Genomic DNA, 15,279 nt, shown 5'->3' with positions numbered 1-15,279 from the left:
TAATATTCCATTGTATGGATGTACCACAGTTTGTATATATCACAGTTTATCCATTCCCCCATTGAAGGACATCTTGGTAGTTTCCATTTTGGGGAGTTATGTATAAACAATATATAAGGCTGCTATGAACATTCATGTAGAGGTTTTTGTGTGAATAAATGTTTTCAACTCGGGCAAATACCTAGGAGTGCCATTGCTGGGCCATGCCATAAGACTAACTAGGTTTAGCTTTAAAGAAACTCCCAGGCTATATTTCACAATGACTGCATTCCCACCAACAGTGATTGAGTTCTTTTGATCACATCCTTGCTCAGCATTTGTTATTAGTTTTTTAGGTTTTAACCATTTTAATAATCATTGAGTGATCTCTTATTTTTTTAATTTTCAATTCCCTGATTTTCACTTCTAATGTTGACCATCTTTTCATATGCTTATTAGCCATCTGGATCTTCTTTGGTGAGGTGCCCCTTTAGATCTTTTGTTTATTTTTTAAATTGGGTTGCTTGTTTTCTTACTGTTCTACAAATTCTTTGTATATTTTGGATACAAGTCCTTACTCAGATAATGTGATTTGTAAATATTTTTTCCCAGTCTGTGGCTTATCCTTTCATTCTTTTAACAATGTCTTTCTCAGAGCATAATTTTCTAATGTTAAAGAAGTCCAACCTAACCAAATTTTTTCTGTCATGGATCATGCTTTCAGTATCATATCAAAAACTCATTGCCACTGTAGTCAATAGTATTGTAGTAATTTGTGTGGTGACAGATGGTAACTACACTTACCCTGGTGAGCTCTTTGTAATGTAAAACCAAGCTCATCTAGACTTCCTACTGTGTTTTTTTCTAAGTTCTCATTTTATAGTTTTGCATTTTCCACATAGATCTATGATCCATTTTGAATTAATGTTTGTGGAAGATGTAAGGTATGTGTCTAGATTCAGTTTTTGCATGTGATTGTCCAGTTGTTCCAGCATTATTTGTTGAAAAGACTATCTTTTCTATGCCTTTGCCTTAATCAAAGATGAGTTGACTATATTTGTATGGATCTATTTCTAGGTCTTTTGCCTTTCCATATAAACTTTAGAACCAGTTTGTCAATACATACAAAATAATTTCCTGGGATTTTTATTAGGATTCCATTTAATCTCTAGATCAAGTTATGAACAATTGACATCTTAACAATATTGAGTCCTTTATCCATGAACATAGAATATCTCCATTTTTTAGTTCTTTGATTTCTTTCATCAGTTTTATAGTTTTCCTCATTTAGAATTTAGATATATTTTGTTAGATTTATATCTAATTACTTCATTTTTGATGCTAATGTAAATAGTATTGTAATTACAATTTCAAATACCAGTTGTTCATTACTGCCATGGACTTTTGTATGTTAACTTTGTATCCTGAAGCCTTGCTATAATTGCTTATTCTGTTTTTGTTGTTTTGATTCTTGGAGATTTTCTACAAAGACAATTATGTCATCTGCAAATAAAGACAGCTTTATTTCTCCTTCCCAATCTGTATGCCTTTTATTTCTCTGTCTTACCTTGCTGCATTAGCTAGGACTTTTACTACAATATTAGAACTAATGAGAGGGGACATCCTTGCTGCCTTCTCAGTCTTATGAGAAAGCATCTAGTGTCTCACCATCAAGTATGATGTTAGCTGTAAGTTTTTTTGTGGATATTCTTTATCAGATTGAGGAAGTTCTCTAATCCTGGTTTGCTAAGAATTTGGTTGGGTTTGTTTTTTTGTTGACGTTGGGGTTTTTTTGGGTTTTTTTAATGTTTATTTTTGAGAGAGAAAGAGAGAGCACGAGTTGGGGAGAGACAGAGAGAAACAGAGACACAGAATCCAAAGTAGGCTCCAGGCTCTGAGCTGTCAGCACAGAGCCCAACATAGGGCTCAAACCCATGAACTGTAAGATCATGATCTAAGCCAAAGTAACCAACTGAGCCACCCAGGCGTCCCTAAGAGTTTTTTTTTGTCATGACTGGATGTTAGGTTTTGTCAAATGCCTTTTCTCCATCTATTGATATGATCATAAGATTTTTCTTCAGCTTTGTTGGGCGTGATGGATTACATTAATCACTTTGGAAGTCAGCTATGCTCACCACTATACCACCAATGCTACATTAATCACTTTGAATGTTAAGCTAGTATGCATTTCTACAGTAAATTCCATTTGGTCATTGTATGTAATTCTTATACATTGTTGGATTCAATATGCCAATATTTTGTTGAAGATTTTTACATCTATGTTCATGAGCGATACTGGCCTATAGTGTTGTTTTTTTCTTGTAATATCAGTATCTGATTTTTTATTTGGGTAATATTTGCCTCATGAGTGTTAGGATCTACCTCCTCTTCTTCTCTTCTCTAGAATATATTGTAGAGAATTGGTATAATTTTTTCCTTAAATATTTGGTAGAATTCACCAGTAAGACTGTGGACCTGGTACTTTTTTTTCTTGGAAAGTTACTAATTGTTGATTCAATTTCTTTAATAGGCCTATTCAGATGAGTTCTTTTTCCTGTGTGAGTTTTAGTGGATTTTTTTTTTTTTTTCAAGAAACTGGCCCATTTCATCCAAGTTATCCAATCTGTGGGTATATTCATAATATTCCTTTATCTTCCTTTTATTGTCCAGGGGATCAGTAGTGAAGGCCCCTTTGCATTTCTGACATTAGTGATTTGTGTCTTTTCCCTTTTTTTCTTAGCCTAGCTACAAGTTTATTAATTTTATTGCTCTTTTCAAAGAATCAGTTATTTATTTCATTGATTTTCCTCTGTTGTTTTCCTGTCTTTAATTTCATGGGTTTCTCTTCTAGTTTTTATTATTTATATTTTCTATTTGCTTTATATTATCTTGCTTATTATTGCCTTAATATATTATTATATTGCTACTTATTATTTATTTGCTTCTGCTTGTTCGTCTTTTTCTAGTTCCTAAAGGTAAAGTTTAGATTTTTTATATCAGGTCTTTCTTCTTTTCTAAAATATGCATTCTCTGCTACAAATTTCCTTCTAAGCACTGCTTTGACTGTGTTCCACAAATTTTGATAAATTGCACTTTTTCATTTAATTAAATGTTTTTACATTTCTCTTGAGACTTTGACCCATATATTGTTTAGAAGTCTGTGGTTTAATCTCTGGGGATTTTCTGGTAGCTTTCTGTTATTATTGTCTAGGTTAATTCTGTTGTGGACCTGAAGCATACTTTGTATGATTTTTATTCTTTTAAATTTGTTGAGGCCCGTGCTCGCTTCGGCAGCACATATACTAAATTTGTTGAGGCCCTTGGGTGGCTTAGTCAGTTGAGCAACTGACTTCGGCTCAGGTCATGATCTCACAGTTTGTGAATTCAAGCCCCCCATCAGGCTGTGTGCTGGCAGCTCAGAGCCTGGAGCCTGCTTTCAGATTCTGTGTCTCCCTCTCTCTCTGCCCCTCCTCTGCTCACGCTCTCTCTCTGTCTCTCAAAAATAAATACATGTTAAAAAAAAATTATTTTCTAAGTATGTTTTATGAACCAGAATGTGGTCTACCTTACTGAATATTCTTTGTGATCTGGAGAAGAATGTGTATATTATTGTTGAATGAAGTATTTTATAAATATCAGCTAAATTCAAATGATAGTACTTTTCATTTAATTATTTCCTTATTGATTTTCTGTCTCCTGGATCTTTGAATTACTAATAGAGGTAGAGTGAAATCTCCACTTGTAATTGTGGATTTGTCTACTTCTTGCAGTTCTATCAGTTTTTGCCACATGTATTTTGACACTCTCTTGTTAGGCATGTATACATTTAGGTCCCTTTTATCATTATGTAATGCTCCTCTTTATCCTTAATAATTTTCCTTAGTCTGCTGTCTACTTTGTCTGAAATTAATATAGCTACTCCAGTTTTATTTTAAGTAGAGTTAGAATGGCATACGGGTATATGTTGGAGATGTTGCAGGTTCCAGACCACCACAATAAAGCAAATATTGTAGTGAAGCAAGCTAAATGAATATTTTGGTTTCCTAGTACATGTAAAAGTTGCTTATACTCTATGGTAGTCTAGTAAGTGTTCAATAATAGCATTATATCTAAGAAAGCAATGTACATACCTTAAGGGAAAAAATACTTCATTGCTAAAAAATGCTAACCATCATCTCTGCTTTCAGCAAGTCATAATCTTTTTGCTGGGGGAGGGTCTGCCTCAGTGTTAATGGCTGCTGACTGATCAAGGTGGTGATTGCTGAAGGCTGAGGTGGCTGTGGAAATTTCTTTAAATAAGACAATGAAATTTGCTACATCGATTGACTCTTATGAACAATCTCTACCTCTTATGAACAATCTCTCTAGCATATGATGCTATTTGATAGCATTTTACACGCAGCAGAACTTCTTTCAAAATTGGAGTCCATCTTCTCAAAGCCTGCTACTGTTTGATCAACTGAGTTTATGTCATATTCTAAATCCTTTGTTGTCATTTCAACAGTCTTAACAGCATCTTCAGTTCTAGATTCCATCTCAAGAAACCACTTTCTCAGGGCACCTGGGTGGCTCAGTCAGTTGAGCATCTGACATCGGCCCAGGTCATGATCTCGTGCCTCATGAGTTTGAGCCCCACATCAGGCTTGCTGCTGTCAGCACAGAACTCACTTCAGATCCTCTCTCCCCTTCTATCTGTCCTTCCCCCACTTGGGCTCTCTTTGTCTCTCTCAAAAATAAACAAACATAAAAAAAATCACTTTCTCTGCTAAACCATGAGAAGTAACTGCTCATCCATTCAGGCTTGATCCTGAGATAGTAGCAACTCAGTCACATCTTCAGGCTCCACTTCTCATTCTAGATCTCTTGCCATTTCAACCACATCTGCAGTTACTTCTTCCAATAAAGTCTTGAACCCCTGAAAGTTATCCATGAGAGTTGGAATTTACTTATTCCAAACTCCTGTTTATGTTGCTATTTTGACCTCTTCCCATGAATCTTGAATGTTCTTAATGGCATCTAGATGATGAAGGTTTTCCATTTACCTTGTCCATATCCATCACAGGAATCACTGTCTGTGGCAGTTATAGCCTTAGAAAATGTATTTCCTTAATAATTAAGACTTGAAAGTCAAAACTACCTTTTGATCTATGGCCTGCAGAACAGATGTGCTAGCAAGCATGAAAACAACATTAATTTCATATATCTCTATCAGAGTTCCTGGGTGACTAGGTGTATTGTCAGTGAACCAGTAATATTTTTAAAGGAATCTTTCTATCTGAGCAGTAGGTCACAACAGTAAGCTTAAAATATGTAGTAAGCCATGTTGTAAACAGATATGCTCTCTCTAGACTTTGTTCTGTTTATAGGATATAGGCAGAGTAGATGTAGCATAATTCTTAAGGCCCTAGGATTTTTTGAATGGTAAGTGAAGATTGACTTCTACTTAAAGTCACCAGCTGCATTGGCCCCTAACAATAGAGTCAGCCTGTCCTTTGAAGCCAGGCATTGGCTTCTTCTGTCTAGCTATGGAAGTCCTAGATAGGGATGCCTGAGTGGCTCAGTGGGTTGGATGTTCGTCTCTTGATTTTGGCTCAGGTCATGATCTCATGGTTTGTGGGAGGATTGAGCCCTGCATCAGGCTGAAAGCACAGAGCCAGCTTGGGAGTGTCTGTCTCTTCCCTTCTCTTCTCTTCTCTTCTCTTCCCTTCTCTTCTCTTCTCTTCCCCTCTCCTCTCTCCCCCCCTCTCTCTCTCTCTCTCTCTCTCTCTCTCTGTATCTATCTCTGTCTCACCCTCTCTCTCTCTCAAGATAAATAAAAAAAAAAATTTTTTAAGTCCTAGAGGTGGTTGGGTGGCTCAGTTAAGCATCCGACTCTTGATTTCAGCTCAGATTGTTATCTCACAGTTTGTGAGTTCAAGTCCCATGTCCAGCTGTGTGCTGATAGTGTGGAGCCTTCTTGGGGTTCTCTCTCTCTCCCTCTCTCTCTGCCCCTCCCCTGCTCGTGCTCTCTCTCTCCCTCTCTCAAAATAAATAAGCTTTAAAAAAGTGTAAAAGTCCTAGATAGCATCTACTTTCAATACAAGGCTGTTTCATGTATATTGAAAATCTGTTGTTTGATGCAGCCACCTTTGCTAATTATCTTAGCTAGATCTTCTGGATAACTATCTGCAGATTCTACATTAGCACTTGAAGCTTTGCCTTGCCTTTTTAGTTATGGAACTAGCTCCTTTCCTTAAATTCATGAACTAACCTCTGCTAGCTTCAAACTAGTTATTCTACCCTTATTATACCTGAGCCCTGTCTAATTGGTGGTGAGATTTGGGGGAGGAGACACATTCTCTTATCTTGTGATTAAATCTTTTGTTTTTTTGGACCAGAGACCCTGGGCTATGACCTTCAGATGAGTTCCTTAACGTGTGTGTGTGTGTGTGTGTGTGTGTGTGTGTGTGTGTGTGTGTGTGTAAGGCTACTCTGTAGTTGGTTAATTGCCCTGCCCACAAGTTATATAGGACTCTAGTAAAGTAGTTCCTCTTAAAGGTAGGCTTTTGTTAAGGAGAAGGGAACTCTGGGTGTGTTTCAACTGGTTTTCTTCCCCCCCTGCCAGCCCAAAGCACACAGGGGATTTTTCCATCGCTGATCTTCACCCATGAGAGCCTGTTGGAGCTCCTGGAAGTAAAGTTAACATAAGTGTGGGTACCCTTCTGCCACTGGACCCCCCAAGAGTTTTAACTCACAAGCCAGCCCACACTCAACCTCTAGCAGTGTACCAGTTATTTTAAGTCTTCCTACCAGTTAGGGCTCCAGGGGCTTTGGCTGCGGGTGAGCTATAGCTTTATGTCTTCACCTGGTGTCTCCAGTTTTCAGGGTGGCAGTTTGCCTTGTGACCTTACTTCTCTGACGAATCTAAGAAGAGTTGTTGATTTTCAGTTTTTCAGCTTTCCTCTTACTTTGAAGATGAGAGAGACAACTTCCAACCCCTTTGCATGTTGGAGCAGAAACCAGAAGTCCTTTCTTACAATTTTTATTTATTAACTTTTGGCGATGAGTATGGATTTTATTCATCATTATAAATGTAATAGACACATGGAGAAAGCCATGGATGTCTGTTTGCGCAGGTTGAAAGAGCAGAACCTTGTGAAAGACCTGAGGCCCCGGGACCTCCTGGAGAGCAGCAGTGACAGCGACGAAAAAGTCCCTGTGGCCAAGCCCTCCTCGCTGTCCAAGCGAAAACTGGAGCTTGAGGTGGAAACAGTGGAGAAGAAGAAGAAAGGGCGACCTCGGAAGGAGTCTCGGCTCATGCCTGTTTCTCTGTCTGTCCAGGTGAGGCCATCGGGCCCATGCTGCCTCCCCCAGCCTACCTCATAACCTCAGTGCTGGAGTCCCCATGTGCCCAAGTGGGATAAGAGAGGCTGTGCATGCCACAGTGTGCCTTATCAGTTGGGAATAGTTGGCGAGACATGCGTACCCCCAGAGGTAGTATGGAGGCCATGCTGCCCCACACCTGGCGCTCAACCCACTCAGAGTCCTTGAGCAGTGCCCTGAGGTCAGCTATTCATCTGGAAAGTGAGGATCTTTAGAGCATTCATCTGCACTTTCACCCTCACAGAGTGGGTGGAAATGCCTGGGGAACCAGCCCGGTGTCACCTGTGGGTGACTCACCTTTACCTGACATTGCCCTACAGTGCTGGGGTGGGGCTCAGGGACATTTCTGCTCTTGCAGTCCCCAGCCGCCCTGACCGCAGAGAAGGACACCGTGTGTTTGTCTGTACCAGCACCTGCACTGAAGCTGCCCATGCCAGGCCCCCAGAGAGCATTTACCCTCCAGGTGAGTAGGTTTCCTGTCTCCCCCAACAAGCGTGCACATTCTCTCCACTCTCCCCCTGTGTAAACCCTCAATTGTCACTGACTTAGGGCTGCGTTCCAGGGGCTCTCCATCTCTTTCTGGGGGAAGTTGTAGCTGATCAGGGCCCATTACTAGCCTCTTCCCCAAGGGCCCCCTTGCTGCCTGCCCACACACATGCATATTTCTCTTCTCTGTGCTTCGCTCTTCCAGTCCTGCTGCCATCTTCTGGATGGCCAGCTCCTTCAAGACTTGTCTCAGTTGTTCCTTTTGGTAGCCTCCTTCAGCTCCACATTCAGCCTTTGGTAGCCTCAGACTTGATATAGTTGGACTGAATCATAATGGCCTGTCTCTCAACCAGCTCACTGGCCCTGTCCTCTTCCCAGGACCCAGCAGAGTCATCATCAGAGCTGTTTGAGCTCTTGGAGTAGAAGCTTATGACCATGTACTTGTTCAAAGCACAGCTCTAGAGCAAAGAATCCTTTATACCCAGAGCTCTTCCATTCACTTAGTCTAGCACCTGACCTTGGACGTGCCATAGGTTTATGCCTCTTGTTCCTCAGCTCAGATGCACATCCTTGGGAAACCTTCTAGGGCCCCGCATACAGGTCACTTTCTACTGAGCATACACTGCCCCACCCAAGCTGGTCCTCATGGGATACCAGAGGTGTCAGCCCTTCCCACCACAAGGCTTTCTGGGCCTAAAGGTAGGGACCTACATGGTTTGTTCTTGTTGTTGATGTACTCGGAGACAGGGCACACAAACCCTTTTCCAAACTCTAGCTGCCCCACCCCATAACCCAGGGGCTTTACCACTGAGTGCCACTTAGGGCTGTTCTTGGTTTCTGGGGATCTGTGAAGGGACCCGTCTCCCAGCAGCATCCAGCCCTCTGCCCCACCTCACCCACTTGTTTGGCCATATGAGTGCAGACTGTTCAGCTGTTCTCCCTTGGTTTTCCATATGGGCTATCCATCCATCAGCTCCCTAGGCATGAGAGATGAGGCTGAGCCAGCTCCCAGCCCTCTCCCTTCTCTGGGGGCCACACATCTGGACCTCCATCCTACTTGTCCCACCCCATTACTACATATGCCACCACCGTCCTGTTGGCTAGCCAGCTCTGTCTACTTCTCTGTGTCTTTTTCCTGCTGCGGGGTCTCTGAACATCTCATCTGTCACATGACCCAAGTCTCAGTGGGCCCACCATCACCTGAAAAGACATTTTGTTTGTTTTCTTCCATACAGGTGAGCTCCGATCCCTCCATGTACATTGAAGTGGAGAATGAAGTGACTGCTGTGGGGGGCGTGAAGCTAAGTCGTTTGAAGTGTAACCGGGAAGGGAAGGAGTGGGAGACGGTGCTCACCAGCCGGATCCTCACTGCTGCTGGCAGTTGGTAAGGGTGAGGGTCTTCGCCCAGCCCAGCCTTTAATGTCAACCAAGCACCACGTGCTATGCTGTGTGGCACTGTTACTGTCTGAGGCATGGTGCATTGCCCTACGTGCTAGCTCTCACAGAGGCCTGTACCATGCCTTGCCCTGGGCTTAGGACGTGTATCTGTCATCTCAGTCCCCACAAGACCTAATAAAGCCGGCATCATTATCACCATGTTACAGGTGGGGAAACTGTCTTAGAGGGTCACCCAAGGCAGGATTTCAACCCAAATGTTATGATTCCCTTATCTGGTCAGGTTCCAGGCTGAGCTCTGCCTGGCTCTCTCTGACGTGGAATGGTTCCTTCTCTGGACCCCAGATTTTCATCCAGGGAGAACAGGATGGATTTCTGATTGTCCTGTGAGTCCCCAGCCCAGCCCTGTCCATATTCTGTATGAGGGGAGAGCTTAATTCAGTGGTTAGTCATCCAGTGTCTTCCCGTGGGCTTCCAGGACACAATCCCCTGGAGCTGTTTTTACATGTGCTTGATCTGAAAAGAGGACCAGTGTTTTCCTCAGGTGTCTGTTGAAGTATAGGATCTGCCGTCAGGACCATGTATTTGGTACTATTATAAGGATTTTACAAAGATAATTGGCTTAGATACAGTCATTTTAACTAGATCCTTAATTAGTTATCATGAGACTGCATGTAAAATGCTTTCATAGTGCCTACAAGTACTCGGCCTTCCATCTTAGGTCACGGTTCCCATGGGCTCTGAGCGGGTGCATAATGTTGCACCTAGAAGGAACCATCATTCTGTACCTCCTTTTTATTCTCTGCCAAGATGAGTAGACTGAGCTTCTCAATCCCAGGCACCCATGAATGACTAAGAGGCCTGTGTGGTAGATACTGCTGTGGGCTCCCCCTGGATCAACATTAGTCTGAGCTCAGAAAAGCTCAAGCAGCCGCTGAAGGGAAGGAGAACACATTCTCTTTAATCAGGTCTCATTTAGGCTAAGCTCCCATGAGCCCTGCTACCCTGATCCTTGTGGCAAGCCCTTGCTCCACCTCTCCCTCTGCTGCTTCTGCTCAAAGGAAGGTCACAGCAAGTATAGGTGGGCACAGAAAGAGGAAACGTTCTGCATTTCAAGGCTGCTGCCTCTGCCACAGCTCCCTGTCATCATGACACCTGTCCCTTCTCTACCTTTTCAGTGACGTGGTATGTGTCGCCTGTGAAAAGAGGATGCTGTCAGTGTTCTCCGCCTGTGGTCGCCGTCTCCTCCCTCCCATCCTCCTGCCGTCCCCAATCTCCACTTTGCACTGCACGGGTTCCTACGTCATGGCACTCACGGCTGCAGCCACATTATCTGTCTGGTGAGAGGCAGGCCCAGGGTGGGATGGGCTCCAAGCAGGATAGGGCTGTGCAGATCCCCTCTCACTGCAGGGACAAAGAAGGAAGCAAAGGAGGCCACTCAGCAGAACAGTCCTTGGACACTGTAGGTCTGGGGGTCTTAACGCCTGAGGGGCCCTAAGCAGTCATACACTGCTTGTGATAGCCATCCCGTGTTGGGGGAGGGAGGATGTGCAAGGAAGTGGGGCAGGCTGCCTACCCCTGCCACCATCCTTAAAGGAGCAAACCTCATGACAAATCATATGCCTGATTGCATGTGCCAGGGTCCAGAAATGGGATCTCAGCTGCCAGAGCCTGGCCACGCTTCTCCCAGAGTTGGCATGGTGTTGGTGGCAGACCCCACAGCTCTGTTGCCTAAGCCCTCATCTGTAGACTTGTACAGAGGTAGTGTAGTGACACATGGGGAGTGGAAGCCACTTGTGGCACAGAGCCCCTGTCTGGGGAAGCAAGGGCTGGCTCTATACCAGGAACCGTAGAGTGGGGTCTGACCACCAAGGCACACTCTGATGTATTTACTCCAACTGGAGAGTAAGCTGTTCCCTGTCTCTCTCCTAGGGATGTTCACAGACAGGTAGTTGTGGTGAAAGAAGAATCGCTACACTCCATCTTGGCAGGTAACCTCAGCGGTGGACCACCCCTTGTTCCCAGGGGGTGGGGAGGGGGTGGGGAGCTTCAGTTCCTGACATGAACCAGGCTCTGGGCCCAGCCTGAGGCATTCAGTGTTGGAGAAGGTGCATTCTCTCCCGGGGCACATTTGAATGGGTCTCTGAGAGGTGACAAATAGCCTAGTGGGTGGCAGTGAGACCAGCATGCACAGAAGAGCAGCAGCTGCCTAGTTGCTGAGTCAGTGTGAAGGCACGTGTTGCTGGGACAATGGGAGCCGTGGTTTACGTTTCTCCTTAGGTCATATGCAGGCACCTGCTGATCAGAACACACCCAGAACCCATTCTTGTACTGTCTCCCTAGGAAGTGACATGACAGTGTCACAGATCTTGCTGACACAGCATGGAATCCCAGTGATGAACCTGTCCGATGGGAAGGCATACTGCTTTAATCCATCACTTTCTACATGGTAAGTAAGCCAGCCCCTAGCCCTGCCCTTCTGGGAGAGTGTCCGTCTGAGCTGCAACAGACTTCTGGTCCTGGCAGTCAGGCCTTCCTGGCCTGGCTTCTCCTCACAGTAAAGCCCTGTGGTTCGGGCAACAGTGGCAGCCCTGCTGGGCTCTATCTGCTTTATACAAGGAAAGAGAGAGCTTAAACCCACCAATAATGCCCCACTGTCCCTGGGCAGGGGTGCTTTCCTTCTGCATTATTCTCTGAGGTCACTTTGGAATGGGCATTTGAAAATTAAAAATTTTTGTAAATTAAGAAAATTGGTTGTCAATACACATGTCCAGCCTGGCGTCCTTAGCATTGTCAGCATAGGTGAGTGGGCTTCACAACAACATTGCCACCACTCATCAATTTTTGTAGCTTAGCAAGAGCCAAGTAGCGCTTCCGCTGACTTTGTGAATTAGTAAGTTTGCACCATCACTCGCCATGTGTCATGGTCTGTCTTTCCTCGGCCCATTTTGGAGTTTAGAGCTCTTTTCTGTATTTGTCAAATCTCTATTCCTCCAAGATCTTAATCGAGACATGTGAAGCCTATACATTGTGTACCAGCCACTCTTTTCTTCTGCCTGCACCTTTGGTCCTTCATACCCAAGCCAGCTATCTGTCCTCCAGCCCTTGTCTGTCAAGAGTTGCCAGGCACAAGTTTATCCTGCCACTGAGATTTCTTTCTTGAGTTAAAAAAAAAAAAACAGGTCCCTGGCTAGCTCAGTTGGTAGAGCATGTGATCTTGAGGTTGTAAGTTCGAGCCCCACATTAGGTATAGAGATTACTTAATAAAATATTTTTGGGGGCACCTGGGTGGCTCAGTCAGTTAAGCGTCTGACTTCGGCTCAGGTCATGATCTCACAGTTCGTGGGTTCGAGCCCTGTTGGCCTCTGTGCTGACAGCTCAGAGCCTGGAGCCTGCTTCAGATTTTGTGTTTCCCTCTCTCTCTGCCCCTCCTTGGCTCACACTCTCTTTCTCTCAAAAATAAACAAACATTTAAAAAAAATTTTTTAATAAATAAATAAAAATAAAATATTAAAAAAAAAACCTCCCCATTCATAGCTCTTCCAAGTTACAAACCCTTGTATATTATATGTGATTACTGTAATTATGGAAATAGGCTGTTTCTTTAAGAAGAGAAATGTTGGCTCTGTATTTTGGAAACATTTTTACAAAGGCACCCAACTTTTTTTTTTTTTTTTTTTAATTTTTTTTTAATGTTTATTTTTGAGACAGAGACAGAGTATGAGCGGGGGAGGGGCAGAGAGAGAGGGAGACACAGAACCTGAAGCAGGCTCCAGGCTCTGAGCTGTCACCACAGGGGCCAATGTGGGGCTCGAACCCGTGAACTCTGAGATCATGATTTGAGCCGAAGTCAGACACTTAACTGACTGAGCCACCCAGGCGCCCCAGCACCCAACTATTTTAAAAGTGTGGGTAGAATGTTTTCTTAACAAAAATGTGAAAGTCCTGAGAAGCCGATTGCTTGTGATGCTGTAGAAGCTCAGGAAGGCTATGGCCTGGCATTCCTGGAAGCTTCCAAGGGCTAGGCCAGGTGGGCCCCAGGCAGACAGGCATCCGATGCACACTTCACACACAGGCCTCTGTCCTCAAGTGCTGAGACCATGGAGCTCAAGTGGTCCCAGCAAGAGCCCTGTTGGTGACCTTCACCATCATCAGTTTTGCCTCATAATGAAACCTGTCCATGAGTACTCTATGGAGAGAATGCAGTGACACTCAGCCTCTGCTGGTGCTCTGACCACAGGTCATGTGGTGCTTGCTCCTTGGTGGCCTCACTGCCAGCCTTTCTGGTGGACCTCTTGGTTTTCCTGACCTCTGCTCCTACTGTTGCCTCCCCAGGAACCTGGTTTCTGACAAGCAGGACTCCCTGGCCCAGTGTGCAGACTTCAGGAGCAGCCTGCCTCCCCAGGACGCCATGTTGTGCTCCGGACCTTTAGCCATAGTCCAGGGCCGTGCCTCCACGTAGGTGACCCAATTTGCTGGGGGTGGTGGCTGGGTCACACAAGCACAGTCCCACCCAGGCCTGCGCTCTGACTGCCCATCTCCTTTGCCTGGCTACTGCTTAAAACAGGCAGGCTCGAAGGTGCCAAGGATCGTGGGCCCATATTAGGTAATAACACATAGTGCTGGGTCACAAGCCCTGTCACTTCAGAGCACAGATGGTGGTCTGAGTTGCTATGTGTCATGGACATGATGATGGGCAGTATTTTGAAGGGCAGTGGGGGAATGGGCTGCTGGCCTGTCACCTCAGGGGCCTTGATAGGAGTTACAGGGTGGGATACACCCAGGATGCTAGACAGACCAGGAGGCCTGTGGCTGGGACCTGGGGATGGTTTGGCCAGTGTGGAGTCTGACACCTGCCTCTTTACTGGCTCCTCACTGGTGTCCAAGGGCACAAGGTGGCAGCCTCCTGCCCCATGCAGTGCCCACTGCCTCATGATGCTTGCTCTGCCAATCTTTGCAGTTCAGGAAGACAGGCAGCCCGACTCTTCTCCGTGCCTCATGTAGTGCAGCAGGAGACCACCCTGGCCTACCTGGAGAATCAGGTTGCAGCAGCACTCACCCTGCAGTCCAGCCATGAGTACCGCCATTGGCTACTCCTCTACGCTCGGTACCTTGTGAATGAAGGTGAGGTTTCTGGTGGTCCCTCCACCTTCCTGGGTCTGGCTCAATTTCTATCCCAACATGATCTTCCAGAAAGCCCATGAATCAAGGCAGAGATGCAGTGGCCTAGGACTGTCTGCACTCTCCTTCCTCCCAGTCTCCTATGTTTACCCCCAGAGGCCCTGGACTCCAACTGCCCCATCAGCAAGATGGCCCTCAGCCCCCATCTCTTAGCCTGAGCTGTAGTCAAAGCAGCTCAGCAGGCATCCAACCCTATTATAGACTCTGAGACCCTGAATTGGGTAGGCCCTGAGGACCAGGAGGACTGGCAGTAGGAGGGGGTGGGGGCATAGGATGCTTAAACAGACATGCTCCAGAGGAGCAGAAGGCTCAGACTCTTGCCTTCCCTCATACCCTGGAGCTTCAGTGGTAGCTGGTCACCCCAGAGGAGGGCTTCTTCTGGCAATATCCATTGAGCCTGCATCTCTCTTCCTCCAAGCCCCTCCTGCCCTGGAAGGGCCTGCCTGATGTCCAGCACCTCTCCATGGCCTTCTAGCCCAGCTTTCCCTGCCAGTACTTCTGATCTCTCCCACCACCCCCTCTTCCCTTTTCGGTCAGCAGAAAGCTCGATGTGTTGGAAGAGGTGGACATCCTGTTGTCAGGGCGCCCTGCAATAAATAGACTTTCATCTCTCTGCTAGGCAAGTGTGGGGTTGTTTCTTACCACCTTCCTCCCACTTGAGCTTGTCCTCCAGGGTTGTGGCTTGGGAACTAGCACTCCCAAAACTCCCTGCGTGACCACACAGCTCCAGGCCTGGTCACAGAACTGCCTTCCCCACAGCCTCTCCTGGCCTTCTTGGTTTTGGTTTGCTTTTGACCTCACCCTCCCTATTTTGTTTATAATTTAAAGTACAGAAAAGAGGGAAAAAAAACGTGCCGAACCCCTACAGGTGTCACT

At 45.2% G+C, this 15,279-nt stretch overlaps 1 protein-coding gene across 4 annotated transcripts in view; it reads left to right on the top strand.

Moving 5' to 3' along the window:
- The window catches only part of LOC115498770 (protein HIRA), a 92,427-nt gene that overhangs the window by 60,174 nt on the left and 16,974 nt on the right, over window positions 1–15,279 (top strand). For all 4 annotated transcript variants that reach the window (XM_030292408.1, XM_030292409.1, XM_032595441.1 and 1 more), the window contains 8 exons: window positions 7,095–7,299; window positions 7,700–7,804; window positions 9,063–9,211; window positions 10,401–10,562; window positions 11,155–11,213; window positions 11,566–11,671; window positions 13,558–13,680; window positions 14,183–14,346. In XM_030292408.1, coding sequence (XP_030148268.1) covers window positions 7,095–7,299; window positions 7,700–7,804; window positions 9,063–9,211; window positions 10,401–10,562; window positions 11,155–11,213; window positions 11,566–11,671; window positions 13,558–13,680; window positions 14,183–14,346 — 1,073 coding nt within the window. The remainder of the gene's footprint in view (window positions 1–7,094; window positions 7,300–7,699; window positions 7,805–9,062; window positions 9,212–10,400; window positions 10,563–11,154; window positions 11,214–11,565; window positions 11,672–13,557; window positions 13,681–14,182; window positions 14,347–15,279) is intronic.

This window comes from Lynx canadensis, chromosome D3 (genome assembly GCF_007474595.2).
Source record: "Lynx canadensis isolate LIC74 chromosome D3, mLynCan4.pri.v2, whole genome shotgun sequence".
Classification (NCBI taxonomy): domain Eukaryota; kingdom Metazoa; phylum Chordata; class Mammalia; order Carnivora; family Felidae; genus Lynx; species Lynx canadensis.
The sequence above is the reverse complement of the archived record's forward strand: the minus strand, read 5'-3'. Positions and strand labels throughout refer to the sequence as shown.